At 38.4% G+C, this 15,963-nt stretch overlaps 1 protein-coding gene across 5 annotated transcripts; it reads right to left on the reverse strand.

Moving 5' to 3' along the window:
• Positions 1 to 2,921: 2,921 nt before the first annotated feature.
• LOC128744236 (sodium/hydrogen exchanger 7) lies at positions 2,922 to 12,794 on the reverse strand. 5 transcript variants are annotated; one of them, XM_053841081.1, is made up of 14 exons: positions 12,371 to 12,794; positions 10,157 to 10,473; positions 9,808 to 10,094; positions 9,500 to 9,747; positions 9,233 to 9,435; positions 9,068 to 9,179; positions 8,855 to 9,008; positions 8,741 to 8,792; positions 8,515 to 8,544; positions 8,118 to 8,177; positions 4,978 to 5,081; positions 4,805 to 4,913; positions 4,635 to 4,739; positions 2,922 to 3,901 (listed from the first exon to the last, which is right to left on the reverse strand). In XM_053841081.1, the coding sequence occupies exons 1-14, from the start codon at positions 12,645 to 12,647 to the stop codon at positions 3,884 to 3,886; spliced, it is 2,076 nt and encodes a 691-aa protein (XP_053697056.1). In that variant the 5' UTR covers positions 12,648 to 12,794; the 3' UTR covers positions 2,922 to 3,883. The 5 variants fall into 5 exon arrangements, with proteins under 5 accessions (XP_053697056.1, XP_053697054.1, XP_053697055.1 ...); XM_053841079.1 differs by lacking the exon at positions 2,922 to 3,901 and having other exon boundaries at positions 3,908 to 4,739; XM_053841080.1 differs by lacking the exons at positions 2,922 to 3,901; positions 8,515 to 8,544 and having other exon boundaries at positions 3,908 to 4,739.
• Between the last annotated feature and the right edge of the window lie 3,169 nt (positions 12,795 to 15,963).

Here is a 15,963-nt window from a genome sequence, read left to right on the forward strand (position 1 = left end):
TTCATTGCTGTATCATCCAGCACATTCCTCATATCCTGTTGGAGACTCAACCGTATACCTCTAGTATACCATGGTATAAAACGGTTTTGCCGTACGGATCTTCCTCACCTTCTCGTCTTTGTGACAGACCTCCTAGAGTGCCACGATGCGGAAAATTTCCGATGCACAAAATTTCTCTAATTCACTTGGTTATGGGCTACCGGTCTCCAGTTCCGTGGACACCATGAACTCTCCGCCAGATTTTACCCCACCTGACCCAACCACCTTGCTTGCCCTCTATAACTTGACAATCCACCCGAAATTCGAACCCAGCACTATGTATCATCCATGTAGACTGAATCAATTTAATCAGCTTCCTGTTGATGCCGTTTTCGACCATGATGGTTCACAGCTCTTTTCGGTCGATGGTATCATATTCAACTTTGATGTCAACGAGCAAATGATGCGTGGGAACTTTGTGTTCACGGCCTTTTGGGAGGATATACCGTAGTGTAAATATTTGATTCGTTGTGACCGCCCTTCGATGGTAAATTCCCACAAATCTGTTCGCAATTAGTGATAGTGATTTTATTCACCTTTATCTTGTTTACGGCCGTATCCTGCATTCGTACGAATAGTTTGTTTCGAACGAATCGGGAAACACTATTCTCATATTCGAATGAACAAAAGCAAGGGGAGTTCGAACGTTCGAATTGATTCGTACGAAAACAAGAATACGGATCGGCTTAACTTTCGAACGAATATCATTCGAACGTAAACAAGAATAAAGGTGATTATTCTATAGCTGCATGATGGTCTCCTTAACTTCACGTATCATTAGGGCCGCCATATCTTCGTAAGTCGCACCGTAGAAATGGTTCTCCGGCTGGGCAACATTCAGAGCTTCATCTGCTTCCACCTTTCGGTTACCTCATGATCGTCCGTCAAAATACTGTCAATGTTATCCCGGCACATTTCGGCTAGCGACACAAAGCCTTTACGAGATCCGTTGAGTTTCTGGTAAAGCTATCGTGTTTCCTGAGAACGATGCAGTCGCGTCAACTATGCATACTCCCGGAAAATTAGGGTTCGCTACATTTTCTTCTGGCTGTGTCTTTCCGCGTTCGCGTTCTCGACGTGACTTACAGAATAGAGTCCTATGTATTAGGCAGCGGTCGTATTCATGCTCCAACTACAATTCCTCCTTGCAGTCTCGTTGTAAACGGTGATGATGCTTATGTTGAAGAACTGGCCCTTGATTCTCAACCTGCACATTCGGATTCAAGGATTGATTGTCCTAGTCACCCGGGGCCTTATTCTCACTGTCACCTCACCTAAATTTTTTAGATGAGGTGATAATCTGCGATCCGCACAGTCACATGGGTGACTCCGCCCACCTGGTTGACTGTACAAATCATACGGGGAGCCGTTAGGTGAAGTGAGGTGACTGTGAGAATAGGGCGCGTGAGAGAAGTAAGGTGAGGTGAGGTGACTGTAAGAATAGGGGCCCCGATTTCGCATCTCGCCCATCACTATCAAAGCTGTACTCAGCTTGTGTGTGTTGCCGCAGCTCTGATAGATGGTATGTCCATCTCTGAACGTCCGTACTGTTGAGCCCTTTCAGCACACCGCAGCGCAACGACGTCGAACTTGCGGCTCTTCAATACCTTGGAGAGCACTCGAGTGCTCTTTTGGAAGTTGATAGATCGGCAGTTCTACGTTCCGAGTTTTCAATCTATAGTCCTTTTGCATCACATCGGTCTATTCTGATTGGTTCATTGGTTATTAGTTTTTCATAGTCACGGGACATTTCATTGAACGGGATTAGTGCAACGATCCTACTGACTCTATATAGGAGCAGCACCCAGCCGAGATTCGAACATTCGACGACTGGCTTGTTAGACTAGCACCGTACCTCGAAGCCACCTGGGAGGTTTGTCGGAGAACTAACGAAGCTCAAAAGAGCGCTCTTTCTCTGCAAGAAAATCTGTATATTTGTCATAGCTGACCACGATCGACGGTATCGTATGCTGCGTTGAAGTAAATAAACATGTGATGCGTGAGTACGTAGTACTCCAACATTTCTGTAAGATTTATCGGACGGTGAAAATTTTATTAGACAATTCTAGGATGCATATGTTTCGAAACTCGTCAGACCGTACTCTAGCTTTTAGTGAACCACGTAGAGGAGATTCACCCTTATTCTTGTTTTCGTTCGAATGATATTCGTTCGAAAGTTAAGCCGATTCGTATTCTTGTTTTCGTCCGAATCAATTCGAACCTTCGAGCTCCCCTTCCTTTTGTTCATTCGAATATGAGAATAGTGCTTCTCGATTCGTTCGAAGCAAACTATTCGTACGAATGCAGGATACGGCCGTAAACAAGAATAAAGGTGATTACTTTGCTGCATTCTTTAACACAATAATCAACGAATTTAAATTAAAGTCAATAATAAAACAACAAATTTTGTAAGATTAAACAAGATTTCTTTTATTTCTGCTGGAGTAGTGAATTTACATTTTAAATCATTTCTTAGTTTATTTTTTAGGGTTGTGATTTTAAACATTACATTCAGTAGATCTTATAATGGCAAATATCGTATTCGTAATTAGGTATCACAGTCAGGCAAATGAGGGAAAAAACTCTATTAGACATTTTATCATCAACTGTTATAAAGCAGTCAAAATCCGTTGCTGTAAAAAGGCTAGAAATGAAAAATTTTGCCTCCTGCACGTTTGCCTTGCTGAATGATTCGACTGGCAAAGTTGGCTGAGTTTAGTGAGTTATGAACAGAATCATCCATAATCTCCAGCTGGTTGTTGGCGCAAACGATCGGGATGACAGTGATTCGGACATGTTAGATCCACGCGGTACGGTACGATGGATGAGATCCGTTCGAACAGATCGATCGAAACAGAAGAGAAGAGAAAAGCCGAGATAGTAAAATAAGCGAAACAGTTCACATAGAGGACATTGTATTTGTGGCAAATATTCACTCTTGCTTTGCAATTGGCTCTTTTACTAACGGCTAGGTTGCTGTTTCAAATCATGTATGTTCAGTGCAGCTTCACTTCTACAAACTTCTATTAAACAATATTTTTTTAAATATTCAATTCACTTTCTATTAACTTTGTTGCTTCACATTAAAACCACTTTTATGGTGTTACAATCTAACCTCTCGGAGGAAATTATCATCTACTCTTGGAAACTCTTTGCAAATCAAGCGGCGAGTTGGATAATATTCTACTGTTTTTCTGTGAAAACTGTCATTGGGAAACTTAACAATTAAGTACGGATTATATAAATCATAAAATTATTAGTCGTGGTTCATCACAGGCGGAACTGCTAATGTATTAATTCTTCAAGAGTAAAACCAATCTATCTAATGAGTGAAATGCCAATCATCTTTGAATGAACATAAACCAATTAAACAATATTGGATTTTGCTTCTGTGATGTTCAACCGACTGTAATTAATACCTTAAATTATAAAGCAATAAATCAAATTGAAACGAAGCAGCTCAGACTGACCGAATTCGATGCATTCATTGATTGTATTGGCACGTTATACGGCAAAAATTTCGGTTCAAATATAAAAATTTGTATCAATTTATATTACTTAAATTAATTTGATAAAGAAAAACATTAAAATAATAGGATAATAAGTTAACCGACATGTTTCGGCCTTTCATTTATACAATACATTTTGTACCATACTGCAAATTGCACAAACCAACTCCCTTTGAATAATGGATAATATTTCTAAACTAAACAATATGTACACGACTTTGATAATAGGACAATACTCGACATCCACGGGGAAATTTTTCTTCGTCAATTTCCGTTCCGTTCGATTTTCGTTCTCTTTTGTTTAGCTTCGTTTAACAGAAATCACAAGCGTTTCTTTATTTTCTCATTTTGGGCTGAAAATGAAGCGTACGTAAGTAACATATACCTGACACAGCCGCTTAGCTAACAAAACATGCATAAACCAAAACCGAATGCCTTAACCAAATATCTTAATTAATAGTAGGTGCTTACTGTTGTTAGGTGGATGGAGTTATTTGCATCCGGGCGGGGCGGTGTAAGTGTTGTGATTTCATTTTTTTAAAAAAATAATACCTACAACAGGTAGTCTAGATGTCAATTAAAATAAATGTTTGTTAGGTGTTAAAGCTTAAACTGAAACCTAATGCCCATTTTAGCGTGCCTGGCAATAATCTGTTATATTATTAATCAACAATGGTTCTATATTATGTTTTTATTATCAGATCTAGCAGGTTGTCCCGAGAGCTTAGAAATACACAAGAATCATTTACAACCGTAAAAGGCGATTGAATTAAAAGTATCTTCGATCGCTATCACTAGCCGACTAGAAATGACGTTGGATCTACTACAGTACATATGGTCAATTCTACTACCATCATGTGAAACAAATAGTACTTTTAATGTGAGGTCGCACTCTCAAGTGACCGTAGCCCGTTAGTCGAAATAAATCAGGAAAAAAACATGTTATGCTACACATGTACAAAGTTTAGATGTTATGTTTCAGCAGTATTTAGCAACCATGCAGTTATGCACCCAACAGGTTTCTCAATCACGATTCTTATAGCTGGCAAATATAGTGCGATCATCCGAAACGAGTCGTATACTTACGCGAGTGATCGAATTACGTCGTATGGTGCCATCACCGCGCGATGTCCGATCGTCCTCATCAATGCACAGATCCGAGTCAGAATCTGCACGTCTAGTTGGACCCTCCTGAGCATAAAGTGAAACAATTCCTTCTACAGATGATCCTCGCACAATAAAACCGTACTGCTTACCTGTGTTAATTGTTCCGTAGTGGTCAGCAACCGTGCGATTGGACTCATGCACACCGGAAGCGTTTCCAGCAGGGTTGGCCGCGAATGGGTTAGTAATGGTTTCATGTATCTGAGGAAGAGAAAGGTGGTAGGTCACTTCCCCGAACCGCTAAATTGCCATTCAGTACGAATACCTTGTGTCAAAATTACCCCAAACACGAGCCAAAACGGCCTTTTCGTTTCCTCTCCTTGTTCCACCAGGTGTAGTGATTCCTTCGCTATCTTGGTTCTCCAGATCCTAGTCAAAAGACCGAAATTGAAATGTTGTTATTGGAAATACCTCCAGTTAATTTGAGACAGTCAAACACACACTAACAATTATGGTACAGAGAAATTAATTGTATTGGTGTACAAAATATACATAGAAATCAGTCATACAAAAAATATAAAACATGGTTTCAAGTATTATAGGTCTAGAGCGGATACCATGACTGGACACGTCAGTGTTGACATGGTAATAAAATTTGATAAACTAAATAATTCCTCAAGGTGTAACTCGGAAATCCGGAGGTGCTAATTAAGCCCCACATTTTAGCAATAAGTAATTTGATTGCGTAAAAATAGAGCCAGTCTCAAGTCCAATTTAAGTTTAATTTCAAATCCAATTTAAGTCCAAATTCAAGTCCAGTTTCAAGTTCAACTTGAAGTAAAGCTAAGTATTGATATTTGGGTATGAAATGGGGAAGACAAACGAGAAAGCGTCCAACATAGCTTTTGCCAGCCCAAGCTCCTACCTAGCGCTTCCACGAGGCCATACCCGGTAATACTCTATTGAGTAGCTCAGCTAGGAGGTGCGATACTGCGCGTTTCCTAGCTCAAAAATGAGATTTTGGGTAGACGACTGAGCCACACAGACTGTTAGCAGGGAAGCCTATAGCATGTTATTTTAATTATTCATTTCGTTTTAGCTCATCAAGCACCTTCTACTATGCAATGAAAACTGGCCGTAGCACGTCGTATGGTGCCATTACCGCGTAATAATTTCAAGTAATGCACATGGATATTAGAAGGAAAAATTAAATCAATTATTGGATTTTAGATGCACTGATCGAAATTCAAATAATGCAATTATAGTTCACTCGAAGGATTGCTGGTGAGATTGTTCTACTTTTATCCATATATACTCCATATTTACTATATACTTTATTATTGAATAAAGCTTCCGCATGATCCTTATTGTCTGCCTTGCCCTACTAACACGATATCTTCTGTTTTCTTGTAACATCTGTAAAGGAAGTATGGGTTCCCTGCACTTTCAAATGTATAGATGCTACACTAACATTCCTACCCACTTTCCTTGCGGTTGTTCGGACGTAGCCAGGTATATAATGTGATTATATAGCGATCTACGATGTGCGCAACCTCACATGCTAATGCCATTAGCCTGACTATATGCAAAATTATAATTTTTTTAAGTCGAATTTCAATTTGCATTCAAGTTCAATTTCATATCCAATTAGTTCAATTTCAGGTCTAATTTAATTCCCATTTCAAGTCACACTAAAGATTAACTTTCCTGTCGCGTGGTGAATGACCAACTGGTTAAAACCACATTAAACAACAAAAAAAAAAAGCTTTCCTGTCCGATTCCATTTCTACTTTCAATTCCGTCAATTTTAAGTTCGATTTCGGGTCCGATTTCAAGTCTTATTTCATTCCAATTTCAAGTAAATATTTAACTGAAATTGCATATCCTAGTATAATTTCAAATCCAATTTCAAGTTCAATTTCAGGTCTTATTTCAAACGCAATTTCAAGTGCAGTTTAAGGTCTAATTTAAATTCAATTTCTAGTCCTATGTTAAGTTTAATTTTAGGTCCAATTTAAAGTTTTATTATAAATAAAACTTCAAGATTCAAATTCGAATTCCAATTCAAATACAAATACTAATTTCAAGCTCAAGAAGTATATGCCATATACATCTGTGCGACAATATGCTTGAAACGAAAGTACAGGCATGCGAAAATCGGTGTCTTCACGGACAGCCAAGCAGCACTACTGGCTCTCAAGTCCGCCAAATGCGTGTCCAAATTAGTTTGGGAGTGCAGCACAGCATTGAGGGAACTCTCCCGCCAAAACAAAGTTTTATTACTTTGGGTGCCCGGTCACTGCGGAATTGAGGGCAATGAATTTGCTGACAACCTAGCAAGACAACGATCAGCTCAGCAATTTATTGGTCCTGAACCGTTTCTGGGCACCTCCACATCCGCCGTGAAAGGCGAACTGATGACATGGGAAAAGCTAGAAATAGCATCCCGTTGGAATCAAACACAGGGTTGTAGACAAGCTAAACAGTTTATCTACCCAAACCCTGCAGTAGCTAAAAAACTACTCCATTTAACTCGTAGTGAACTACGCACGATCACGGGACTCCTAACAGGACACAGCCCCGCTCTTTATCATTTAAAGAATATCGGCAAGGTATCATCTGACACCTGCCGCTTTTGTAACTCTGAACCTGAAAGTTCAGCGCATCTGCTCTGCTATTGCGGAGCTCTTGCATTATCAAGGCACAACTTCTTAGGAAGTTTCCTTCTTACTCCATATCAGGTATGGAGCCTAAATCCCAAAACGGTCATTGGCTTTATAAACCATGTAGTACCGAATTGGGGCACAGGATTACAACTATTCCGCTCAACTCCATCAATGGGTATGAGCGATCCGTAAACTGTGTACAGCAATCGGGGCCTGCCACAAAAGACGATCATTAAGACTGTCGCAGTGGCCTTTTAACCCAATGCCCTTCTGGCATACAAAAAAAAAAAAAAAAAAAAATCAAGCTCTGATTTTTTGATTTCAAATCCAATTTCTAGTTCACTGGTGTGTCCTGGCTGGTGTGTCCCGTCTTTTCTATAAAATTTAATGTCAGAAAAAATTTTCATGATATAACCCGCAAGTCCTAATCGACCGGTGACTTTGCGTTAAGTAGATTAACAGCACAAAAATAGATCCACCATCCTTCGAAGGCACGAAATGTGGCCCAACTCATAGTCCTACGTTAAGCCCGCGTTTGGACCCGCAGGCATCGGCAAAATACTCTTTGGCAAAATGGGACAAAATGAACCGAGCATCCCGAGCTTGTTTCGAAACATTTACGAAATTGGATCAGACTCATCCTGCTTTCCCCACTCCACAGTCATAGAATTTAATTTAATTTAATAGAAACAGCTGTTTCATCAGCATGATAGAACAAATAACCCGAACATGAAAGAAATACTAACAGAATAAAATTAGAAATGCAAACGCAAACTGCTAAATAACTTGACTTTCTTACCAATGAACTGGTCCTTCTATTAACTTGCAGCTGACTTAGATTCAGACCAACGTCGATAGACTGTATATTGATAAGCACAATACGTACAACACACGGAAGCCCACGGATAAAATTTTCATGTTAGCAAGGGTGCGTGCAAAAATAGAAAAAATATTTTACAGAAATAGTTAGCAATGCACACAACATGATTGGATTAGTTTCACAATTGGAGAAGTGAGTGTGAAAGTGTTAAATTAGAATAATTTGAGAAAAAATGCAAAGAAGACAGTGAAAGCAGTAGAAAAAGGAAAGGCGAATTGAAGTTTTCAGGCGTAGATACTGTGATCGATAGTGATAGTTAGATAGTTAGACTACATTGGCTCGGAATTTCGAGGGATAGATTATTTCGAAAACATACCCCGGCTGTGTTCTCCATCGAGTTGTAGACCTTTTGAATTACGAACATAGCATATGCAGTTAGTAAAACGTATAGTTTTAGAGGTGCGATTTGAAATAAATACAAAAAGAAAGATATTTGTACAAGAATCTGCTGGTAATATAAACATACAGTAAATAACGTTAAGTGTGCATGTGTTTTGAAATGAACTAAGAAAAATAAACTAATAGTTTTTTTGATAACTTACGCTTCTTACACCACGATAAGGTAATGCCTCCGTTTCATCATCGACGCCAACTCTGCGAACAGAGACGTAAGTTAATGTGAAAACAATATGCTTTATGTTCTACAGTAAACTTACGGTATTTTTAACCAATTCAGCAGAAAGTTCGATGCACCTCCTTGAATAATTACAGTTGCGATTACTATTAGCGAAGTTGTAGTGAGCATGGCTTGTCGCGCATCCGACACGGTGTTCCTTATAGCTAGTGCAAATGACATTGCTCCTCTGAGACCTGGAGTAAAAATTCTTGGCTTAACTGGGGTCTATTTATTTACTTTATGATCAGCTTACCCGCAAAGAAAAGCATATGTTGGAAGTTCCACGAAATCTTTGGTTTTCTAGCAATATTTAGCAACGCCGATAGAGGATAAATATTTACAGCTCGGCCAATTGCGGCGCATATCTAAAACAGCCAAACTAAATATTTCAACTTTTCACAGATAAGAATTTACTCACAAAACCACTAACGATAAATAACGGATCGAAGTGATGTTTCGGGAAGGTGAACATCGATACACCGATGTAGGAGAAAATAAAGTTTTCTGCGAGGAAGTTTAATAATTCAAAAATCTGCTTTGTTCTAGTTCGTGAATCGTCCGATAGATTATTGTATGTGTAGTGCGCTTGACATATGCCGCAGAACAATACGGCCACGACCCCTATTAAAAAAAGAAAGATTTATGAACATTGGGTTTGTTTTGCATGGCAAATCGGCTACCATACCAGTTAGCTCAGCTGCCTCCGCTATGAGGAAAGTGCTGTATGACATGAGCACAAATAAAGCCGACTCAAGTAAAGGAAAATCACGAATGTGGGTAAATTTTGTCATGAGAGCCGTTATACATCCCATCGATGCACCAATGAGAAGTGAAAAGAAAAATACACTGAAAAAGTCTCCAAGAGACCTAAGGAAGGCATGACCCTCGAAACCGCCGGTACTCGAATAATGCTCGCCATAGTTTTGTATAGCACTAAAAACAAAGATTAGATTAGTTATTTAGCTTGCGAACTTACAGCAACAACTGAAGTACCCGCTGAGTACAAGCGATACCGCATCGTTTAATACGCTTTCTCCAAACACCAAAGCATACAGGTTAACATCGACGTGTAAATCACTAAATATCGCTAGTATTGTCAATGGATCAGTCGGTGAGATCAGTGCCCCAAAGTAAAGCATATCGAGAAAAGTAAAACTGGCACTTAACTTCGGCATCATCTGTGCAAAACCGTACATCAATGCGCCGATCAGAAAAGCCGAAAGTGTTGTCCCAATAATGGCAAATGTTAGAATAGCTCCTAAATTGCGGAAAAAATATTTCTGCGAAATTGCGTTAGAATAGTTAGTTAGATTACCAATGCAATTAGTAAATAGCCGCTCACCCGTTTGAGACTATATCCGGCGTGAAAGATGATCGGTGGTAGAATAATGTTGAAGAAAATTTCAGGGTCAAAGGTTGCCTTCAGGTCAATTTCGTTTTCCTCCAATTTGGCGACTTCACCGCGGAAGCTATACGAATAGCTTTTGTTTGCCCGAACCGGTACATCCCCATCGACCTGCAGCTTCCCGGGGAACATAAGCCACAACGTATCTGGGGGCAGGCTTTGATTATACTTCACATCTGGCTCCGGTTCCACCGCCACGTGTGTAATTGGTGTTGTAGTGCCAGCATACCGAATGATGGCTCCAACTATGAGTCCTATATATAGAAAACAAAAAATACAAATTATAGTTGACCAACCAAATTTTAACGTTAGTTTTTAGTTCTTGTTTGTGAAAATATATAGATACATTTTCATTCTTGTAACAATAACGCATAATTGTAAGGAACAGCATTGATTTTTAATTTAAGATAAATGATGAATTATTTAAAATCTGAGTTTTTTTGCTGAGATGCTAGAAAGGCGTTTGACAATAACTGTTTATCATCGAGCGACAGAGAGCTGTAAATTTTAATCACAATTTTGTGATACGGTTGTGCACCAATGAGTCTATTCCTATTCAGAGAGTAAGAATTTTATGGTTTACGTCTGCGAAATTTCACGGCTATCAGTGCTAGTATTAGTCATGTCCCAGCGTGTACAGCAAAGGATTTTTCCTCAACATCATTCAGATATCAGTCGTTATGCATTGTAAGCGTAAAGGTTTGTGAAACAATCAAAATTTTCAAAGTCAAAGATTTTCAACATGGTGTCAAATGATACGCTATTGCTGCGCATAAATCTTAAATTGATGCATGTGACTTGTTAAATGCTGAAGCTGCACGAAAAGCTATCGTATCGGGCACACGACACTGTGTATCTTAAATTATGACTAAGAACCTACCGACTAAAAGGTTTCGCTAATTCATCGCGATGAAGTGAGGGTGTGATAATACAACGTTACAGATAGCCGTAATCGAATGTTTAATAGAAACGACACAACTAGCAGCAATAACGACAAGCATGGGATTTTTTTCTTTTTGTTGCGAGCTAGCTTTTATTAACGTCAATAATCGATGATGATATAACCACCCATAAGCAGCCATGTGAACAAAGTAAATTTGGCTGAAAATAGCAATTTAAATGTTTTAAAACTCATGGACACGTCACGTATTTCATAAAATATAGTTTATTTGGCGATATATTGGCCACATTCCTTTACAAAAAACTGGCCGGGTTGCACGGTTTGAGTAATTACTTGCCTACTTGTTACTTGCATTTAACAAGAAATGATTAATACACACAACTGATTGAAATTAAATGACACATAACATAAATAGGTATATATACAATTTATGTAATGTTAAGACGTATGTACCATGATTTTTTTACATTGAGCTAAGCCCTTCAAGCAAGCTCGAAATGAAGCTGATTATTGTTTCGAGTGCCGGTTATTTGCAGTCAGGCACCACGACTTGTGGTTGTTGACCAGGTTAATTAGAACATACGTTGCCTTGAAAGAATTATTCATTTCGACTTATTCCCCATGAATAGCCCATTTATCAAATGTAAATTAAAATTTTGTACGATATATTTGAAATAGTACAACAGTTTTAATATGAATATTTTTAGAAAATAGGTAATTTAACAATTTAATCATCCAAACATACCGGATTGTTCAGTATGATATGGGCGACTGCAATAAAATGATTGAAAAATTAAATAGCAGAAACGATCTCCTATTTTTTAGGACTCATTTATTTGTACTTTGCAAAAGTTGCGATTGATTTGGTGCTTAACGAATTGGCTATAACAATGATATTTCGAAATTCAAACAGTCGTAATGCATGAACGTGCAAGGAAACTAAAAGTTACTTACACTTACAGCATTTACCTTCAGTCAAATACGCATAATATTGAACAATGACAAGATTATGTTGCAAATCGCAGCTGATACATTCCGTCAGCAGTCAAAGTACTGTACTGATGATGCAATATTGCACATATAACTTAGAGGTTCTAATAGAAATCGTCCTTATTTATTATCGTCCAATGTTCAATCAAGTGAATACAGCCATATCGAATAACGTATCGATTTTCCCAATAACGATCAAGACAATGACATCGTATAAAACTGTTTATTAGTAGGTATATAGCAGTAGTCTTTCCGCTCACCGTATATGACAGCCAGTCCGGTTTCGTGTAGCCAGGAAACCCTCCGATGTTTAAAGAGCCAAATCGTCAGCACGGTCAGCGTGAGCAGGAACGTGTACAGGAGCAAATTAAGGCTATCAATCTGGTGCATTTTGTTGGCCTTGGCATCCAACTCGATGTCAGTTGACTCTCCATTGCAGCAACTTCTATGACCCAGCAGGGCCAGGGAACAAATTATCACAAATAATGCACTAAGTTCCGAGCGGAACTTTCGGTTGTTTACACGAAGGGTACTCATCCTGCGGACGGCGTAATTCTGTACAACGCGATTCGCGTTAGCGAACGCATTAAAGTTCGCCTCTACTGATTATAGCTTTTGATAAGAACTCTTTTAACCGAGATTTAATTTATCGCATACCACTACGACTAGTCTGGAAAAATTTTCAGCTTTGTTTGTTTATTTTTGACATTAGCACAATTTTGGCAGCAAGTGCTCGACATTTAGTACAGAGTAAGGGGTTTACAACAGCTACGATTACAATGCACCTTGAAAAAAGTTAGCTTTGATTACCATCCTTGTTACCATCCACCCCACTGTCACAAATGTCATTCCAATACATTTTTCGTGTAGCCAACATCTCATCTAGCCCATAACAAACTTTGCCTCGGACCAAATGTATTTGTGAGTAGCCCGCTGTAACTTCAGCTTCTGATAAATGTGTATTGGTAAGCGCTCGAACAAAGTTACTTTTTTGCTTTTTTTCTTTTTGTGTCGGACGTGTAGGAAGCGTAAAAAGATGTTAGCCGCATCTTTACGATCTTTACCCTTCAGTTTCATATACACGGTAAAAAAATATCACGCTGAAGTAAAGTGATTTACTATTGAATTCGCACTACAGCCAGAATTCGTTAATTGGGCCACGACTACACTCTAGCTGATTCGCTAATTGGGCCGACTGACAGTTGTTAGAAATTTCTAAACTCGAAAATTCCATACAATTTTGACATTCAAGTTGTCACATAGCCCAATTAGCGAACACCCAATTAACGAACCGCCCAATTAGCGAACCACCAATTAACGAATCTTTGCTGTACTTGTTAAACAGTTTAATATGAAATGCAAATCTCTTGAAAAGAATCAATACAGAGCATGATGAAATCAACAGAAAATCACTTTAATTGTGAGTGTCTTGGACATCCTTGTTTATGTGCCATGTTTTAAAATTAGAACGTCATCCACATTATCCAAAAGTGTACGACTTAGTTTTTAAAATATATATTTATTTTAATAAATTGCACAATTGGGTCCTAAAGCCCTATGTCGTTTTTAGCTTGAATCGATGAGGTTAGGGTTAGGAACAAATATTTTGATATTCAATTTTATATTTTTAGGCTATTGCCGTTAAAAACCTTTTTTTTTTAATTTTGTGAAATTTTGAACAAAAAATAAACATTTGGGCAACCTTATATAGACAAACTATAGTTGTGCATGGTTGTGTCAAGCGGTGTCTAGACAACACGAATTATAAAAAGAAACCATAGTATGTCTTGAAATGTCACGGAAACCTTTTTGTTTTCCTTCACGCTCATGTGATAGTGTGTCAAAAAGTCAAAAGTTGCAAAGTCAGGAAATGGCTTGGCAATCGCGACCTAAAACATTTTCTGAGTTTACAGCTCATTTTCCGGTTCCGGTCATCTCAGTTTAATTAAGACCTTTGTCAAAATCAGCAATAAGCGTAGTGACTGCACTTGGTCACAGCGTGGATGGCTTCAGTTTTCGGATGCAACACTCGCCATCGAGATGCGACCGTGTTTGGTTAGAAACGCACAGAAATTTTTGGTCTGTCGTTCGCCCTACTGCTGATTCACATCGGAGTAGCAGAACATACCAATCTGATTGATAATACGGTGCCAGTTTCGGTTGGCGTTTTTTTTTATACTGTTCTGCGGGGTCGATTGTACCGAGTATACTGTTGGCCATCAGTTTGACATCGTTTAGTCATTAGCGCAAACTAGATTTGGGCAAAGTCTAGCACCGTGAATCGATGGATTGAAATACATTGCCCGAATCAAAACTTTTATCCGATAACTAGTACAAATTTGATGTTCCACTTCCTCACGACCAGCAAAACGCAGACAAGCACAAGAGACAACTGCGAAGCTGTAACTGTCAAAACGATCAGCTGCTCTAATGTCAAACCAGAGTTGCCAGTGAGAAAAAGCTATCATTGTTGCCAGAAACGTGTTATTTTTGTTATGTCAAGGAAGATCTATAATGTCAAGGGAGAATAAATTACAATATTTTTGTTTTTTAATTTTTTAGTGCTCTGCATCTTTTTAAAAAAGAAAAAACTATACTCTGGTAGTCATAATGGGAAGCTTTATCGTTCCTTCTAAAAAAATCATCTTTTTATCACAAATTTTAGGACCCAATTTAAAACATATTTAGCAGCACCAGTTGTTGTGCGCTTTCTGCAAAAGCTGCGTCCGGGTGGTAAAGCGTAAAAGGGTGGTAGCTCTGGGGGAATCTTTATTGCCTTTGGCAGATTAACTGGTGCTGCCCTGTTCATGTAATCAGCTCTGTAATCTGAAAACAAATATTAAATTATTAATCTTGATCACAGAAAAAATTTCTTTATACTCACGCTCAAGATCACAAGTGAATTCACCCAATAATATTACTTTATCACTTCGAACGCAACGTTTTACTACCTACTACACGAGGTTGTGAAAGTTTTCGTTGACATGCACATTTTTGACATTTGTGAAATGCAAACTATTTCAAATTCAATGCATGAAAACAGTGGTAATAATTCAATTAATATACATTATAATTCGATGGGGATTTCTATTGAATTGTGTTCAATAAAAGTTCCTTTCGACACAAATTGAGAATCACTTGAAAATCAATATGAAATCACTTCAATTTATAGTGCGGCGTGTCAGACGGAGTTAAGTGCAAGAACACTTAAATTAGACGTGATGATTTTTTACCGTGTATACGCTTGTTAATACCATCCCAAGTAACAATTTCAGGCTGATCAAACGCTTTTATAGCTGATTTTATTCAACCTGTGGCTGATCTATGGTTTAGGTTTAGAAGTAAAAACCTTTTTTCAGCTCTTAAACATCTAAATCTGGTGATTTTATCAAGCTTCAGGCTAATTGATGGCTGCTTTCGAAGCTGCAATGAAGCTTAATAGAAACTGTTTTGCGCTTTTAAATAGCCAATTTGCGCAATGCTGTCAATTATTTTTTTAGAACGAGAATAGTTTTGCAATCTGCTTTGCCAGTCGCTTAATCAACGCTTCGTCAACCTTTATGCAGCCAAAAAAAATCTATTTTTAAATTTAAAAAAATGGAACGCGGCTTTTTTTTTGCTGTAAACATGTTTCGAACGCGATATTTTTAATTTCGAATAACTTTAATTCGTATAATTAAGGAGAGCTAGCTAATTAAAAATGCATGTCTTTTTCCGGGAATTGAACCGCCGTCTTTTGATCCATAAGCACTCACCGTATGATCCGCCCCATTTGCATCTGCAGAACAGACAGTAAGAATTGCTTTACACCTGAAGACTAGCCCGCCTAGTGTGAAGCAGTCGATAATGCCGA

Source organism: Sabethes cyaneus, chromosome 3 (assembly GCF_943734655.1).
Source record: "Sabethes cyaneus chromosome 3, idSabCyanKW18_F2, whole genome shotgun sequence".
In the NCBI taxonomy this organism is placed as follows: Eukaryota; Metazoa; Arthropoda; class Insecta; order Diptera; family Culicidae; genus Sabethes; species Sabethes cyaneus.